Source organism: Dipodomys merriami, unplaced genomic scaffold, assembly GCF_024711535.1.
Source record: "Dipodomys merriami isolate MVZ:Mamm:240054 unplaced genomic scaffold, mDipMer1.0.p SCAF_7, whole genome shotgun sequence".
NCBI classification, from domain to species: Eukaryota; Metazoa; Chordata; class Mammalia; order Rodentia; family Heteromyidae; genus Dipodomys; species Dipodomys merriami.
In genome coordinates, this window is record NW_027206290.1 from 30,304,692 (window position 1) to 30,322,942 (window position 18,251).

Here is an 18,251-nt window from a genome sequence, read left to right on the forward strand (position 1 = left end):
TATAGATAGGTAGATACACTTATGTAAATAAATAGACTGATAGATGAATAGACAGATCGATATGAGGCATTTTTATTATGATTGCTTTTTTTTCACTTAACTCATTTTATGTAAAACATGAGAGGGTTATAAGTGGTCACCAAACAGACAAGGATGTCAAGCAGCTTAGTGTTAACTAGACACATGGAAAATTAATTTATATGCATCACTGAAATTTTAGATCAACTTGTTATCCATGGAAGAGAAATATTAGCTCCCTCACCAAAATAGACATAGAAGATCATTTCAAATTATTTTACATTTTACATGTTAAAATAGTCATTAAAAAGAACTACATGGCCAAGAACCAACGGCTCATGGCTATAATCCTAGCTACTCAGGAGGCTGAGATCTAAGGATCATGTTCAAAGCCAGCCTGGGCAGGAAAGTCCATGAGACTCTTATCTCCAATAAACCAGCAGAAAACCGGAAATGGCGCTGTGGTTAAGTGGTAGAGTGCTAGCCTTGAACTGAAGAGCTGAGGGACAGTGCCCAGGCCCAGATTACAAGCCCCACGACCAAACAAAGAAACAAACAAAAAAGAACTACATGATTTACAAAAATGATGTGAGAAGGCTTGCGGATGTCCTGATGCCACATTCTCTTCATTCTCTTCTTAGCCAGGATCTCTGGAAGTACCTACATCTTTGCATGACAGTGCTTTTCTGAGCTCACACCTCTCAGTTCCTGCCTCCTCTTTATCAAGGACAAACTACTGTATTCTGCTGTACTCAAAGTTTAGACTCTATGTAATACAAGGCTCTATTCCCAAGTTCTCCAGCATCAGACAGGATTTGAACTTGAGCATTTCTCCTGTGTCTGACTGACTTAAGCTTACTAACTTTCCTTAGCCAACAAAGGCTTCATCCAATTATTTGAAGGTCAAATGCTAGGAAACTCAAGACATCTTGATCGATCCACACATCTGAGAGTATCGATAAATGGCAAAATTAGTCTAATGATACTTTATCAGGCATTACACACATAATTAAAAGAGCCAGTGGCCCAGAACTTGATTCTATAGCTCTTCTGGAAGCTGAAATGTGAGGATCAAGGTTTTAAGCCAGACTGAGCAAGAAAGTCGGTGAGACAATTATCTCTCAATTACCCAGCAAGAAGCCCAAGTGAAGGTATGGTTCAAGTAGCAAAGTGCTAGCCTTAAGCAAAAAAGCTAAGGGACAGGTGCTAAGGCCCTAAGTTCAAGCCCTAGTACTGGTGTGCATACGCACACGCTCTCTCTCTCTCTCTCTCTCTCTCTCCCTCTCTCACTCTCTCTCTCTTTCTCTCTCTCTCTCACACACACACAGAGTTGCACTACTGAATTCTAATGTTACCCCCTCCCATCTTTCCTTCTCCCCTTGCAAACCAAAAGCCTTTGCAAAAATAAGCAGATGCTGTGAGCAGGTTGCAAGTTGAGATAGGCAGCCTGGGTGCAGCTAGGAACTGCACATGACTCAAGAATCACGAGTACATTGATAGTGCTCACCCAATCATTCTGCTGGGCTTGGAAGACCACCAAAAACCAGGAAAAATACTTCTAATTCAGAAGTTCAGAGGGTCTTGGTCCTCAGAATCAAAGTGCCCACCAGCCTGATCCTCTCTGGAATTCACATTTATTAAATATGCACCTCAAATTGGGCACTGGTGGCTCACGCCTGTAATTCTAGCTACTCAGAGGCTGAGATCTGAGGAACAGGGTTCAAAGCTAGCTCAGGAAGGAAAGAAATTCCATGAGACTCTTCTCTCCAATTAACCACCAGAAAACCAGAAGTGGTGCTGTGACTCAGGTACAGTGCTAACCTTGAGCAACAGAGCTCAGGGACAGCACACCAGCCTTGCATTCAAGCCTCATGAACAACAAAAAAAAAATATCCACTTCAAGACCCCAAACTCCTAAGAAGCAGAATGCATACAGATTGACTCATTCATTCATTCGTGTATGTGGTGCCGTACGAGGCCTTAAACTCAGCATCCTGAGCTCTCATTTGTCTTTTTTTCCTCAAAGCTACCACTTATGCCACCAATTTTTTTGGTGGTTAACTGGAGATGAGAGTCTTGAATTTCTAAGCCCCACCTAGTTTCAACCTAGGATCCTCAGATCTCAGCCTCTTAGGTTGAGCCACCAGCGTGCCAGCAAGATTTAACTTGCCACATTTGGAACAGATGCTACTTCTCATGGCTGGTCACCAGGTAAGGCTGTGGGAATGGGACACACTGAGCCCGAGACGAGGCTGAGGAGGAATGGAGACTAACTGAACTTAAAGGGCCTGAGGTCAGACTTGTGGGTATGTGGGATTTGGAGGGCTGGAAGATGACTAGAATTGAGAAGAAGGTGACAGGAGTTACTGTGAAGAGAGAATAGAACAGTGAATCTAGACAGTCAACACAGGCTGTGAGCCATACGTGTGTGGCTTTTCCAGCGGCTCCTTATAGCTCAGATATAAGGAGGGGGCCCAGGGCTGAGGTGAGCGTCCATCTGATGTCACAAAAGATGAAGGTGATTTACAGTGCAAGTAGACAGGCTGATTGTGGAAGGAATCCAAGTATCCATAAAAGACCTCACAGACAAGGGAAAGGGGAGACACAGAAGACCCCAGGGAGGACAATGAAAGGTTCAGAAGGTATAAGAAAGAGAGAAGAGGCAAGTCTGGAGGCTCACAGGAAATGCAGCAAGCTGGTCTCTACTTTCAGCTCCTTACTTTAGATGCCCATGAAGCAACTTTCACTATGTCTTTTCCCACAAAAAAAAAGAGATAATTTATTCAAGAGTAAAACCAGGATAGGTTACAGGTAGCTCACATCAGTAATCTTAACTACTCAAGGAGGCTGAGATCTGAGGACTGTTGTTGGAAGACAGCTCAAGTATGAGACTCTTATCTCCAGTTAACTACCAAAAACAAAAAACAAAAAAACAAAAGTGGACATAGAATGATAAGAGTGCCAGCCTTGAGCACAAAGGGTGAGGGACAGAGCTCTGTATGTAGACCCCATGCACAAAGATAATAAACATCATCTGATGCTCCAGTCTATATACCAGAGAGACGGACTTTAAGGTTGTCACTGCCATGCAAATTCCAGCACTGATGTTATTAGGGATATCTCATCATTGTTCAGAATAACCATTGTGTTTGGGCACATCACTAAAACGGAAACATTTGTGCACATTTTCCATCTCATGCACTCTCTCTAGTTCTGAAATGTTCCCCTCTAGTAACCACCCAAGCCACGGTCTTCCTGGTCTCGCATCTATCACCCATCTGCATGCACTTTTGCATGAGCCTCTATCATACAGTGATTTACTTCCTTTCTGCACTCTTTTAAAAGCTTTCATTTGGGGTCAAATCTATTTTCTCCCAGCCTCCCCAAAGCAGAAACTTCATGTGGTTTATCTTTAGGCTTTTTGTACCCTGCACACAGAAGGGACCAGACAAATGTCTACAGACAGAACTATCCTGAGCCCTTTGTGTATACACCTTTCATGCATCCACATGAAAAATCCACTATGTGACATTAATGTTGTACCTTGCACATCAACACAAACACCACCTCCATATCAAATATGTCTCTGCCCATCACTGTAGCTCAAACAATTCTACAGGAATTCAGTCAATCCGAGGCTCTTCAGACTCCAAGTGACACAAGCTCAGCCACTAAGTTTCATTTCCTTTAGGCTTCAGCCTTTACTACAAACTCTAATGTTTAGATATGATGATTTAATCATCTCTCGTGTGTGTGCACACATTCGTGCTCACACTCACACACACACACACACACACACAATTTTCTTGAAAACAGAGCAAACCAGAAAGCAGATAATTCATAAACTAAGTAGAAATAACAGCCAGGCACTATTGCTCTTACCTATAATGCTAGCTGCTCAGGAGGCTACGATCTGAAGATCAAGGTTTGAAGCTAGAGTCTGTACACTTATCTCCAATTAACCACCATAAAACCAGAAATGGAGCTATAGCTCAAGTGGTAAAACACTAGTCTTGAGCAAAGAAAGTTAAGGGACAGACCCCAGGCCATGAGTTCAAATCCTGTCCCCACTCTAACGTTCTCACTTTCTCTCTCTCTTTCACATACATACAGGCACACACATATACAAACTAAAAACACCTTAGATGTTACTATTTGAAATCTAATCTAATTTCCAGTGCAAAAATCATGCCAGGTCATATTGCATTCGCACACACATCTTGCTTTATTGCAAGCACGTTCCCAGTCATTGCCTCATGCAAATGACCAGATAGCCACTGGCTTTGGCAACACTAATGGGAAATTCTGCTGAATTTGGAATTAGGACAGTTGGACTCTAGACCTGTCTTTACCACTTCCTGTCTGTGTGACCTTGAGTAAAGCCCTTTAGCCAGTGCACATCTCAATTTCCTCCTCTGTAAAGCAGTGATAAGATCACCCTCTTCCTGCCAAACTGACTGAAGAGGATGGGGGAAGGAGGATGGAGATGGAAGGAAATAATAGTCTTACCGACTACCTCCTGTGCACCAGGCATTAAGTATATTATTATGTTCTCACCACAATTCGACAAAAGCCAGGTTTTACTGTTTCTTGTGAATCAAATGAGGAAAATAAGATTGTACAAGAAAACTAGCTCACAGTCATTGTATTAAGTGCCAGATCTTCATGAAACCATGGTATCTCCTAAGCAAGACTGCATAGGCATTTGCTGCTACTGTTTTAAAGTACAGAAGACTGAGCCAGCAAACACTTGCTATAGCTATGCAACCTGTCAGAGGCAACCTTGGGATCAGAACTCAGGTCTCTTGATTCCTGACCTTTACATTTAACCATGCTGTACCCATGAGTCCAGCAAAGACATAGAGAGACATGGTGCTTGTTTATTCAGACCAGCTGTCACAGATCTATTTTAAGACAAGCACTTTGAAAATCATGGAAGGTGAGTATCAAGTGTGTCATTAAATATTCCCTATTAATTGACCCTTTTGAGAACTCCCATGTGAGTAGCATATGCTGCTGGCTTACTGTTACATAAGTGGCTCCAAGGCTGACTACACATCTTATAGCACTTTATTTTGAAAGCACATTCAGACAGTGCCACAAAATATTCTTCTAAAATAATGGTCTGTGCAAATCAAAACTGTTGCTGTTTATGGTTCTGCTTAATAAATACCCAAGACTGGAGTAGAGCAGAATGTAAACTTAAGATTCACCATTAATACCATACAGAGCCTCTGCTACTGGGGTGGGGGACACTTTATAATAGGCCACATAAGCCAGGTGTGGTGCCTATAAGCCCAGTTACTGGGGAGGTTGCGATTGGAAACATCCCAGTTTGATGCCAGCCAGAGCCACAAGTTCCAGAGACTCTTTTTCAACTAACAGCTGGATGTGGTGACATTTGCCTGTCTTAGATCAGGAAGATTATGGTTGCAGAGGAGCTATGGAAAGGAATAGTCTGTGATACTCCATTGCAGCATAAAGAAACTTGGCAAGGTAGCATCTGTCTGTCATCTCAGCTGTAGCAGGAAGCATAAAATAGGAGGACAGTGGTCCAAGTATAGGTCCAAGCAAAGAGCAGATCCTATCTCAAATGACCAGTGAAAAATAGAAAAAAGGGGATGGAGATAAGGCTGGACAGTAGAGCCCCTTCCTAGCAAGCACACGGTATTGAGCTCAAAGCCTAGTATTGTCAAAAATGTGAAACAGAACCATATTCCACATACTATCTAAAACAAACATCTGTTCATTTCCCAGAACAGCTATAATAAAGGGAGAAGGAAAAGAGAACCATTCCAAAGTATGCCATCGAAAACAGCAGTGTTTCCGACTCTCAAGGAAATGGAGGGTCTACTGACCAGAGAACAGGAAGCCCAGACTCTCAAGGTCTGCTGTCTGAAATCACAGCACTAAAAGGCCAAAAAGGTCCAGCTAGCCTCATTTTCTCATTTTTTTCCTCCTTCACTTGTCTTTGTTTTCCTATCTAATTGTATTCCTTTTTTCCATCATATACCTGACAGAAGTCTGACCCCATTTTACTATGAATAATGACAATCTATAGTGTGTTATTAACAGCCACAAGACCAAAAAGGGATCACACACAGAAAGCAGAGAGCACAAATTGGGAGGGGGAAGGGGGACTGGGTGGAAATTCACTGCTATTCCTGCTCAGATGTGCCAATGGCCCGGTGAAGGAGAAACTCAGCTAATTTTCAATGTTCAAATTCTAATCTTGGCTTCACCAAGATAAACTTGTTAGTACAAGTTATTAAGCCCTTCTTAGCCTGAGAGATAATAACAGTGCCTGCCTCATGTTATTGGAACATTTAACTGAGATACTGCACTGTAAGTGACTGTCTTACACAGCAAATGTTTCCACAGGAATAGTAGTAATGGTAATAGAAAAACGGTATCTACTCTGTGTTGATGTAGTAGTCACAGAGCTAATAAATTCATTTAGAGCTCACAACCAACCCTAGGAATGAGGATCTATTTTGGAAATGAACAAATTCAAGGACAGGTTGAGCCACTCTTTTGAAAATCACTCAGTTGGTTAAGTGGTATATTGTTATCTGCTATTATTAGCAGTGGCACTTAGTGGATATTTTTAGTTTTTAATGACACAGAGAGTGCTGAGTATGTCATCTTATTTTTCAAATGTATACACATATCAATGGAAAGATAGTCAACAAAGAGTCATCATCTTCAACCCACCAATGAATTTATGCCTATCTATGCATATATGACTCCTTGTGTTAACTTCTACATAGTCGTATCAGTGAATCAGCATAGGGCAGCCTCCAGCAAGTCATAGCCTGGATGGGAGATAAATAAGAAAAGAGATTGCAAAACAGTTCATGGAATGCTGCACTCCACCAGAGTGTTGCAAAAAGCCACTCATAATCAGCCACACCTGGGAGGGGAGTCAGGGAAAACCTACCACCAAGATGATGAGAAAAGGTGCCTGAAGAAGAAAAAAAAAAGGGATATGCAAGAATAGGGAGATATTTAACAGCACTGCTCATCTAGAAGCCCATCCCCCTTCTCCCTTTCACCCTTCCCCTCCCCCCACTCAAAATAAGTTAGGACTACACAGTCAAGAGATGAAACAGGACCACATCACTGCTTGTTGTATGTACGCTTTCTAAGGACTGTAGATTTATCTGTGGTCCATTTGGAATCGCTAGACAGAAGGAAGTTGACCCCATTACCTGCCCTAATAGCTCAGGCCAAACCCTAGTCACTCTCCATCAACCCCAAGGTTCATGTGTGCCTCTATCTTAAATCAAACAGGAAAGAATAGCATATGTGCATGCAAATGGGAAAGCTCTGCAAGGTCTCTAATGATGGCAGGTGAGCATGGAAGAGAGAAGAAGTAACTGACCTCTGCCAGAAGCACTATAAATTCAGCTCCTCAAAGAGGAATAAAAGGATCTTCCATGGGTGCAGATATGGGAGGTGGTGAGAGCTAGAAAAAGCTCTTCTGTAATTTTGTCTAATTCCCTCCATTAAGATGAAGAATTTTTTTCAAGACTAGACACTAGGTTGAAAATGAGCTATACAACTTCTGGGTGAGGACAGGAGAGAAAAGATGAGAGAGAGAGCAAGGGATAGGTGATATTATCCAAAAAGAAATGTACTCATTGCCTGAGTTATAGAACTGCAACCCTTCTGTGCATCACCTTTATAATAACAATGAAGAAAAACGAAGGGATGGAAGTTGGCCCAAAGGAGAACAGAGTCATCTTAAAGGACCAGGAAGTAAATTGATCTAGAAGGGTTTGCACACTTTTTGGTGTGCAGAACCCCTTTACACTCAAAAATATGACCGAGGGCCCTCAGAAGCGTTGGTCTGTGAGACTATATTTATCAATACTTACTATAATTCTAAACTGAAAGTTTTAAAGTATACAAAAGCTTATATTCACTGTCAACACAACAATCATATCAGCAAAACCAAGAAGGCTTGGAAAAACTCCACTAACTACTTAAAAGAAAAAGAGAATAATGGTTTTATATTAGATAAAAAGAGGTTTGGCCCTATAGAACCCCTTAAAGTATGGCAGACTGCCAGCTGTCCTGGACCACACTTTGAGAACAGGTAGTGTAGATAAATATAACCTGCCACCTGGGCTCCCCAAGGTACACTCAAGTGGAAGGGGTCAACTGATTCCTCCATCAGCTTCTGCAACTCAGCTGGAGGAAGGAAAGAAAGTCACAAGTTGGATGTAACTAGGGTTTTGTTTACCCAAATGAGCAAGATAAATAGAGAAGCAAAGAAAGTAATTGCCTTGCTGTGGTGTTTAAGCTGAGTAGGACGGAAACGAAGCCATGAAAGCAAAGAAGAGGTGGTAAGAACACTGAGCTCAAAAGACCCAGTGGGTTTTTAGGTATTAGCAGAATAAAGCAGAAAAAAGGGGGGAGTGAGAGAGTGGGATGTTTGAAATGAAGAAGCCAGGAACTGGTAGGAACATGCAGTTCAATATGACAACGCCAAGGGCTCTCTTTCCCTCTGGGATCTGCCCCTCCCTACCATCACCCAAGCCAGAAACCAGGGGTCAGCCTAGATCTATCCCCCTCTCTCTGCAGTAAAAGTCCCCCCAAATCCTTTAATTATCCCTCTATTACCACCCCTTTGCTCTGGCCTATGTCTCTCTTGACTGAACTCTATAGCCATCTCATTCATTCCCAGTTTTATCCCCATCCAATGTCCTCAACTCTGCTGTGAAGGAACTTTGTGCCATGACTGAACTTCACCCACAAAGTGACTGTCATGATGGAGGTGAGGTGGGGGCTGTACAACAGCCAGACGTGGATCTGGGGGTTTGTCATGGTGGATGAATACCATGGATGTCATAAGATGATACAGGGAATAAAATATGACATGAAAAGACAACTAAAAGAAAGGCTCTAAAGTGTTTTAGGAATGTTTAGATAAGGAGGAAACTGAGAAAGAATGAGAGAGGCTAAGAGCTAGGATGTAATGCAGAGAATGAAGGGAAGAGACCGTTCCAAGAGAAAGGGAATGATCAGAATTGCCGAGGGCCGTAGAGAGATTTAAGGGGGGAAATGGGGAATCTGAAAATTAGGGAAACATACAATTTGCATGGCAAACATCATTTTCCTCGTCATTTTTTTTTCTCGTTTTCTCTTTTTACTTTCACCGGCAACTATGAGTTTATACCTGAGCAAAATGTATCAATACATCATGCCTCCATCAGAAAGAATGGCACCGCCCCATTTGTTAGGAAATGGAAAGACTTGGAAAAAATTATATTAAGTGAAGTAAGCCAGACCCAACGAAACACAGGTCCTATGGTTTCCCTTATTTGCAATTACTAGTATATGTCTAGGATAATCTTACCAGACAAGCAGAAAAGGTCAAAAGCTATGTACATATGACTATATAAGATGATGCTAAGTGAAATGAAGCCCAAGATAGGGACACAAGAAGTTTTTGCTTTGTTGCTGTTGTTTTTAATGTATTTGATTTTTTTTTTACTTCTTTTGTATGTTCTTCCCCCATGGTGTAACCCCTGTTGTCACTGTATTTGATTCTGGGGCCCTGCAACTTGTATATACATTTTTCTAATTTGGGGAAGGAAAGGGAAATTATTAAATGCTGAACCAAAGATACAATGAGATGTATAAAACACTCTGTTGTAAAGGAACTTCACAACTTGGGCAGGGGGGGGGGGGCGGGAGGACTTGGGGAGGTGGGGAGGGAAGGTATGGTAGGGGAAAAACAAAGGAGGGGATAACAATGCTCGATAGGAAATGTACTCATAACCTTTCTTATGTAATTGAAACCCCTCTGTACAGTATCTTCACAATAAAAAATATGCAAATTGTAACAATACTTCAGTTCCTATAGAAGGTAGGCTAAGACAACAATTCTTCCAATAGAACAAATGTGTAAGATGTCTCAGCTACTTTAAAGACCAAAACCCAAATGATGTTGAGTTTAGCATTATGCTGGCAGGTGATCCAAAAGAACAATCTAACAAACAGCACAAAGAGGTAACTGACTTCTGGGAAGAAAAACTAAATAATGATATTATTCTGGGTGGAGCAAAATGCAACTGGGATATTCATTCTTGTTTGGCCAATTACAGGGTGTGGGTTTTTTGGTGTGTTTTTTTTTTTGACCTTCCTTTCTATATAACACAATAACCTGCACACATCATCGCTTTATTTGGGGACAGAAAGTACTGACATATAATACACACCACATGCTGAAACCAATATAATTATGGTTTTTAACATAGGGTTATATATAGCGGAAATAAAGTTCTCTTTATTTTAACTTGTTAAAACAGTAACAACATTGAAACTCCATTAGGTGTTAGCAAGCTGGAGGAAAACCTAGGGACAACAGTATCATATTCTTTTACAAATGATATATCACCTGACACTGTGCTTAAAGGACTGTATCTCAAAGAAACACATGGGAACAAAGTTGAAATGGTAACACAAAGAAAGGCTTTAGGAACATAATAAAGTTATGTTTGCTTATGTCTTAGATGAATGTTTGTACATATCTACAAGAGCTCTATAGTCAGGCGCTGGTGGCTCACGCCTGTAATCCTAGCTACTCAGGAGGCTGAGATCTGAGGATCTCTGTTCAAAGCTGCCCGGGCAGGAAAGTCCATGAAACTCTTATCTCCAATAAGCCACCAGAAAACTGGAAGTGGCGCTGTGGCTCAAGTGGTAGAGTGCTTGCCTTGAGCTGAAGAGTGCAGGGACAGAGCCCAAGCCCAGAGTTTAAGCCCCACGACCAACCAAAAAAAAAAAAAAAAAAAAAAAAAAAAAAAAAGAGCTCTATAAAATCTTGTCTAAATCTACAAGAAATATTTTCATAGCCACAAAATGAAAATCCTGTGTGACAAGAAAATGGTCCCCTCTTAACCTTTTTTCCACTACTAGCCATGACCTTATTTTTCTCTCTCCAACCTCCAAAGAAATGCCTGTACTTGATACCTTAATCCTAACCTATTCTCTCGACTTCCATTTGGTTTTTGCCTACCACACCACTAAATTAGTTTTTATAAAGGTCATCAAAAAATGTGTGTATATATACACTGGGGCTTGATCTCACAGCCTGAGTGCTTTCTCTTCGTTTTTTCACTTACTACTTGAGCCACACCCCTATCTCAGCTTTTTGCTGATTAATTGGAGACAAGAGCCTCACAGACTTTTCTGTCCCTGCTGGGTTTGAACTCTGATTCTCAGATCTCAGCTTTCTGAGTAACTAGGGTTATAGGTGTGAGCCACCACTTTGGGCTGTTTAAGTGGATTTTCTCTCTTCAGCCCGTCTCTTACTTGATCTATCAGCATTTAACATGTAAGATCATTGCTTCTCCTCTTTCTTCAGTTGGTTTCCCAGAACCCATTCCCTCTCAATTTTCCATCCCTCTGTTGCGGGGTCCAAGAATGAGTCCACCAATAGAGGCTTAGAGTTTGAAGAAGTATACTGAGGTGTTACAGAAGCTGACCAGCCAGGGACACAGCGTAGACTCCAGAGCTAACACTATGATCCCGAGCATGGACACAAGCTAGACTTATGAAGACAAAGACTGAAAGCAGATGCAAGCTGCAAAGTTCCAGTATATGATAACATCAACTTTTTTGAAACAGGGGACTATTACAATGGCATTCCTCAGTTCCTGCTAAGAGGTTACTGCATTCCTCAGGTCTCAGGTAAGAGGTTAAATTCCTGACTCAGTTTCCTGGCTTGGTCTAGAGGCTTTTTTAATACTAAGAGACCCTTACACTCTAACCTCAATGATAAGCAGCATACAGTTCACTCACAGGACACTGGCCCCTAGCTAGACTCTATCACCCAATGTCATGATGTTAACTGCCATCTCTACCTTGATGATGAAAACAGCCATATCTATATCAAAACATCTATGCCTGTTGAGCATCTCCGTTATATCTACTGGACATTCAAAAGAGAACTAGTTCCAAATTTCCCTTCCCTCTCCCCAGAGACACACCCAAAACTCATTTCCTCTAGCAATCTTCTAAATAGCAAATGGCACTTCCATTATTTCACCAGCTCAAGCTTGGAATCATTCTTACTTCCCTTCTGCTCAAACCCGGGTTCTCCCCTCCCTTCAACACAAAATCACAGCTCTATTTCACCTTGTTCTTGTCACACTGCCTGCCCAAGTGGCAATACTAGCCTGACTACCTCCATCATCACTGCCCCAGGGTCTTCTCAGGACAGGGACCCTGGTGAAAACATAAACCAACTCAATCATGACTTTGCTCAAACCCTCAGCTGGTCTCTCATTTCACTCAGAGGAAAAGCCAAAGTAATTGAGAGCCCACAAGTTCTAAACATTGGGCTTCCTTTTTTTTTTTTCTCTTCTCTCTCTCTCTCCAACCTCATTCCTACCGGTTTTTCCTATCCCAGCTCTCCCTAACCCCTCCCCCCTCGGCCCTCTTCCTGTTCCTCTAGTGTGCCTGCCAGTTAGTTAACTACTTCAGGACATTCCTATCCGTGTTCCCTCTCCTGGGACTATTCTTTTCTCCAAACATGCACATTCCTGCCTTTCCTGGCTACCCTTCATAAATTGCATAAACTCCCTTCTGCAAGCTCAAGTCACATTTCTCTCTTCCTTATCCAGTTTCAAATGTTCTCAGTATACATTCTATTGCACAGTGGCTTATATGTGTACAGTCCATCTCCTCCACTAGCACATAAATATCCCCTTAGAGCAAAGACTGTTGAGTATGTTTACTGCTCAAAGGCAAGTGCTCTAAGTAATTCCTGACACCATGTAGGAACAAAGTAATTTTTTCAAATTGAAAAAAAAACAAAACCCTTTAGGCTGAGGGACAGGCTCAAGTGATAGACCGCCTATCTTGTAAGTACAACGCTCTGAGTTCAAACTCCAATATAACAACAACAACAACAAAAAGATACCTTTCATAATTTGTGGAGGGGAAGGGGAAAAACAAATCGTTTAAATAGGGATACACGTGGACCCATTGCAACAATGGGATGTACAAGTCGTTATGTCCAAAAGACCTTTACAACTTTTGTGGGGGGGAGTGGGGGCGGGGAGGATTGGGGGGGCAGGGGGAGGATGGGAAGGGATGGGAAGGGGAAACAAAGGAGGAAGCTACAATGCTTGATAAGAAATGTACTCATTATCTTGCCCATGTAATTGTAACTGCTCTGTACAGTATTTTCACAATAAAAATAAATAAATAAATAGAAAAAAAAGATACCTTTCATAACTGATTAGTTTTATCACAACATAAACTTTAAATATATCATACATAGTGGTTGGAAATCTCATCAAATGTATTCCTACCACTAAACATAATACAAAGCAAAGATTTTAATTTGAAAGTAAGACCCAAATCATCTCATCAATGACAAACTGATGATAAGGCATTGATAAAGACAGAACCATGAAAAGCAACATGAAGCCAATCGCCAAACCTTTCCCTAGAGGGCATGAGTATTAGCAGGTAGCTCCTCTCTGGTCATTAAAGTGCTTTATTTGGGTTTAAAAAAAAACACATCTAATATACATCTAATATCTAATTTAGATACCAAGTTTCTTAGATTTTTCAATTTTATTTAACTTCATTCTTTTGAACCAAAGGAGCATGTTCAACGTTTAACTAAACGTAATGTTTACCTCTTTAACCTATTATAAATAAAAGCAAAACCTAAACCAGTATTTTAGACAAACTCTTTCTTAGTTGAAGATAGCCATCACATTAGCAAGATGGCAAAACAGAAAGAAAGTGCTGTCCACAGCCAAGAAGAGGTTAGAGAAGTGGGATCTTATCTATGCTTCTATTTTGAATAAGACCCAATTAGTGTAGGAATACTTTAAAGATTCTAGCCTATAATTGGGCAATTATTATTTGCAGGGTTATTTGTTTTAATGCACGTAAGGTAGAAGGCTAACAGAAAGAAAATGAAATAGCCCATTCACTGGAATAAACACCCTTATTAAAAGAGGCTGGTTATTTTATAGCCTCTTTCGGGAAACCAAAAACATGTAGTAAGGAAAATATCAATAAAGCTGCCTTTGTCTGCATCTGCTCGGAACATTTTTCATAATGAAAAAAAAACTTGTGAAGGGAGAACTTCCTACTATTTCCTACCTTAGAAGTCATGTACTATAAGGAAATGGTCTACTTCAAATTTGTGTCTTCAACAGAACCTAAGTCAGGTGGAAGAAATGACTCTTGAACATATCAAAAAGCCACAAGTACTAATAATGGCACCTCTAACTTCTGAAGAGTATAAACTCCACCGGGATGCATAGCATCAAGGCTGCCTAGTTACTCTGGCAGCTCAGATGTAAGGACTGTAGTTCAAAGCCAGCCCAGCAGGAAGGTCCCTGAAACTCTTATCTCCAATTAACTACCCAAAACGCCAGAAGTGGAGCTGTGGCTCAAGTGGTAGAGTGCTAGCTTTAAGCTCAGGGACAGCACCTTAGCTCTGATTTCAAGCCCTAGAACCAGCGTGCACACACACACACACACACACACACACACACACACACACACACACAAAATGGAAATATAATTTGATAGAAGGGAGTTTACGGAAGGTAGTCAAGAAAGTCTTCTCTGAGGAAGTGACAGGTAGGCAGGGGCATAAAGGGAGAGAGGAAAGGCAAGAATGTGAATGTATGGAGAAAAGCTGAGTCTCAGCAAAAGCATATGAAGTGCACTGGGTTAACAGGTTATTCCCTACACATTATGAACAGAACTACCAGGATAGGAACTTCATATAGAAGAATGGCTAGAACCTTCCCTCAGAAAGATTGGAGGTAGAAATATTTAGAGATGTCAGTAGAATGAAACTTGTAAACCTGTGCAGTAATTGTATTCTGTTATTTCTACTATAATGTGAGCAGGGGGAGGGGAAATACTAAGTCACATTTACACTTATTTGTTGTGCAGTATATGTTGAGCACTGTGTTGATGCATTTCATAAAAGCATTCGTTTCATTTGAGAATGACATGACAACTTATATAATATGAATTCATCGGCCTTAGCTCTCAGCCACTCAGCAACATTACCTCTCTGTAATGTGGCCAAGAATCAAGAAGGAAATAAAACTAGCCATCACCATAGTCCGGTACTAGTGTTCCAGCATTTACATTTGAGAGAAGCATTCACTCACTCGTGGTGTATTACAAGGGCAAATGCATTGGATTTGCAACCAGAAATCTCAGGATTGGGAAGATTAAGAACTGAAAAGGACAACAATCTCAAGAAAGATCATTTAGCTGTCCTACTTACCTCATTACAACCTGGTGGTTTATCTGATGGCAGTATAATAATTCCTTCAGGGCAAATATCCTCAGATGCTCATTGTGGTACCCTCAGTAGGGAATAGAGCTCTGAGAGAATTTTATGTGCTCAATTTTCATTAGTGATGCTGATAATAATATCCCCTAGTCATTGGAAAGATTAAATTACAGCTAATCACATTCCAACAGGAGAAAGAAAAAGAGCATTTGAAAAGATTTCCTTTCCATTGTTAACCTTCACACACAGGTTTGAAGGTTAAAGAGGAGAGAGATGCTTAGCTGTCCAGAAAATGTGATTATGAAGAGTGACCCAATAAACAGTCACTAAAAGCTCCTGGAAACCCAAAGTTCCGGGAGGTGTCTGCCACAGTACTGTCCTCCCTGCTGATGGGCTAAAGTGAAGGTTCTGGAAAAACAGGGGCCTATGAGACCAGGGATGACCAGGAGCCGGCAGCTCCCCTGCAGAACTTTGTAGAGACAGCAGCTCCTGTATTATGGAAATGCAGACATATAGCAGCTCCTGCTATATGTCTGCTATATTGGAGATCCATCACTGAGACCACAACGAAGAGCTCTACAAAGCTAGCAATCATCAAGCCATCATGAAAAAGCATTTACCTCCTGTGTAAATGCATACAGCATGACCACTTCCATGCCTGGCCTTTCCTATGGGCTGCCTTCTAACAGGTTGAAAGCAGATGAACAAGAGGTGCAAAACTTCAAGTGCAGAGAGACCTCACTGAAGTACTGACATCCGGGACCCAGAGATGAGTGTGGCTCTACCTTCAGATGCATAATTAAGCCGTAGAAAGCCAGTTCTTTCTTGAGAGGCACCAGCACTCGTTGCTAAGTAGCTGAAGTTCTGTACAGACAAAACTAGTGCTAAATTGTGTCCTGAACAGGGCTCTTTACTCTCCCTTTTAAGTTGAAATTGGTGTGTGTGTGTGTGTGTGTTGTGTTGACTTGTATTTAACATCCTCCTGGGCAGAAACTTTCCGCTAAGACCAAGAAACCCCTACTGGGCTGCACTGTGACTTCTGTGCTGACTCTAAGGAGCCCAAAGGCTTCATCTGATTTAAAACTCTCAAGCAAGGCTGGGCCAGGAATACACCTGACCACCTGAACCCACCCCCACACCCCCCAAAAAGCGGAATCTCCAGTGAAACTGCTCATTTCCTGTCCCTGCTGAGAGAGACTGGGCTAGCTGCTTCTCACATTGTTGAAGAACTGTAACCAGCCGGCTTTCCTGCAACCCCAGGCTGGGGGAAAGGGGGAGGTGCAGACAAGGACATTGGGGAAACGGTCTGTGTGCGTGTGTGTGTGTGTGTGTGTGTGTGTGTGTGTGTGTGTGTGTGTGTGTGTGTGTGTGTGTGTGTGTGTGTGTGTGTGTGTGTGTGTGTGTGTGTGTGTGTGTGTGTGTGTGTGTGTCCCATTCCTTTTCCTGCCTGTGACCAGTGTCATTCCTGGGCAGATAACGGACCAAACACCCTCCACTTCCTAAAGTTCTCGGCTGATGTCATGGTTCCTCTTTCCAGAAAACCATGGGGGCCAAAACGCAAAGAACAGATGAAACTCAAAACGCGCCCCCCCCCCCATCCGATGTCAGGGAAGCACTGGATAGAATCGCTCTGCTATTTCTGTGTCTGTCTGTCTCTGTCTGTCTGTCCTCCCTCCCCCCCCCTCTCTCTCTCTCACACACACACACAAAGTTGGTGAAGGGCACTCCACGACAACTTCTTTCTTCCCATGTCACCGAAGGCATGTATTTAGGAAATCCCTGACACCGTCTGGGAGACGCCAGGCTGCAGCGTTGCGCTGCACAGCTCAGCCCACACCAAGCCAAGGTAGGAGAAGCCCAAGTGGTCCGGGCGGCGGGCGGCGGGGCGCGGCGGGGAGCACCTACGTGCGTGCATTTACACAAAGAAATTAGCGGGCCGGTGGGTCGCGGCCGAGGGCGGGCGGGCGGCCGCCTTACCTGGGACATCTGCGGCCTCAGGTTGATCTCCTTCAGGTTGATGGAGTGCGCGCGGAGGTTGTTGAGCAGCTGGCAGAGCAGGACTCCATCGCGGAGGGTCTGCGCCAGGTCGAACACCTGCGCCGAGTCCCAGGTCACCCGATGGTTGGCGGGCAGCACCTTGCAGTGGATGAGCCACTGCGCGCACTGCTTCCACGGCTCCATGCCCGCCGGCTCCGGGACCTCCCGGCGACGCTTCCCGGGAGTCGGACACGCCTCGCGGGCTGGGGCTCCGGCCTGGGTCCGCCGCCGTGGAGCGTAGTCCCGCGCGCTCTCGGTGCGCCCCGGCCGGGCTTGGCGGCGGCGGCGGCCGCACTCAGGTTCCGACTGGCGGCGAGCCCGGCGCCCCGCGACTGAGCATGCCCAGCGCGCCCGCCGCTCCGCGCGCCGCGAGTCCCCGGAGGCGCGGGTGGGAGCGCGCCAGCCGCCCGGGCTGGGGCGGGCTTCGGAGGGTGGGGAGGGTCGGCGGCCGGGGGCGTGGCGGGGGGCGGAGCAGCGGGCGCGGAGGGGGTCGGGGGGGCGGGGAGAGCGACCGAGGGGGGGATCCCGCCGCCCCCGCACGCTGGCCAACTCTAAGATTCTGGGGTTCTCCTCCAGTCCCAGCTTCCTGGGGAAGAGTGTAGGGAGAAGGCTGTCACCGCCTGGGTTCCCGCCCCCCCCTTCATCAGGGACACCCCAAGCGACGAGTGCCAGCCCCGGACACCCCAAGCGACGTCTACTCCAAAGAGGATCCCCGTGCTGGATCTGCGGGACCCTCGCAGTGATCATGTCGCCCCGAACTTTACAATCCCAGTACACTGGCAGCTTCCAAGTGTCTTTGGATGTGTGGTGGGACTTGGGACTCATGGGATGAAAAGCTGGTATCCAGAGAAAAAAAAAGGAAAAGGAAGAAATAAGGGGAGGGTGGGGTGGGGGGAGATCT

General features: G+C 43.6%; 1 protein-coding gene across 2 annotated transcripts in view; it reads right to left on the reverse strand.

The window, feature by feature from the left end:
• Vav3 (vav guanine nucleotide exchange factor 3) overlaps positions 1 to 17,600 on the reverse strand; it is a 356,190-nt gene extending 338,590 nt beyond the window's left edge. Inside the window, exon 1 of one of the 2 annotated variants that reach the window (XM_070007867.1) lies at positions 17,291 to 17,600. In XM_070007867.1, coding sequence (XP_069863968.1) covers positions 17,291 to 17,494 — 204 coding nt within the window. In that variant the 5' untranslated portion in view covers positions 17,495 to 17,600. The remainder of the gene's footprint in view (positions 1 to 17,290) is intronic. The other variant, XM_070007868.1, reaches the window with a different exon arrangement.
• Positions 17,601 to 18,251: the final 651 nt, after the last annotated feature.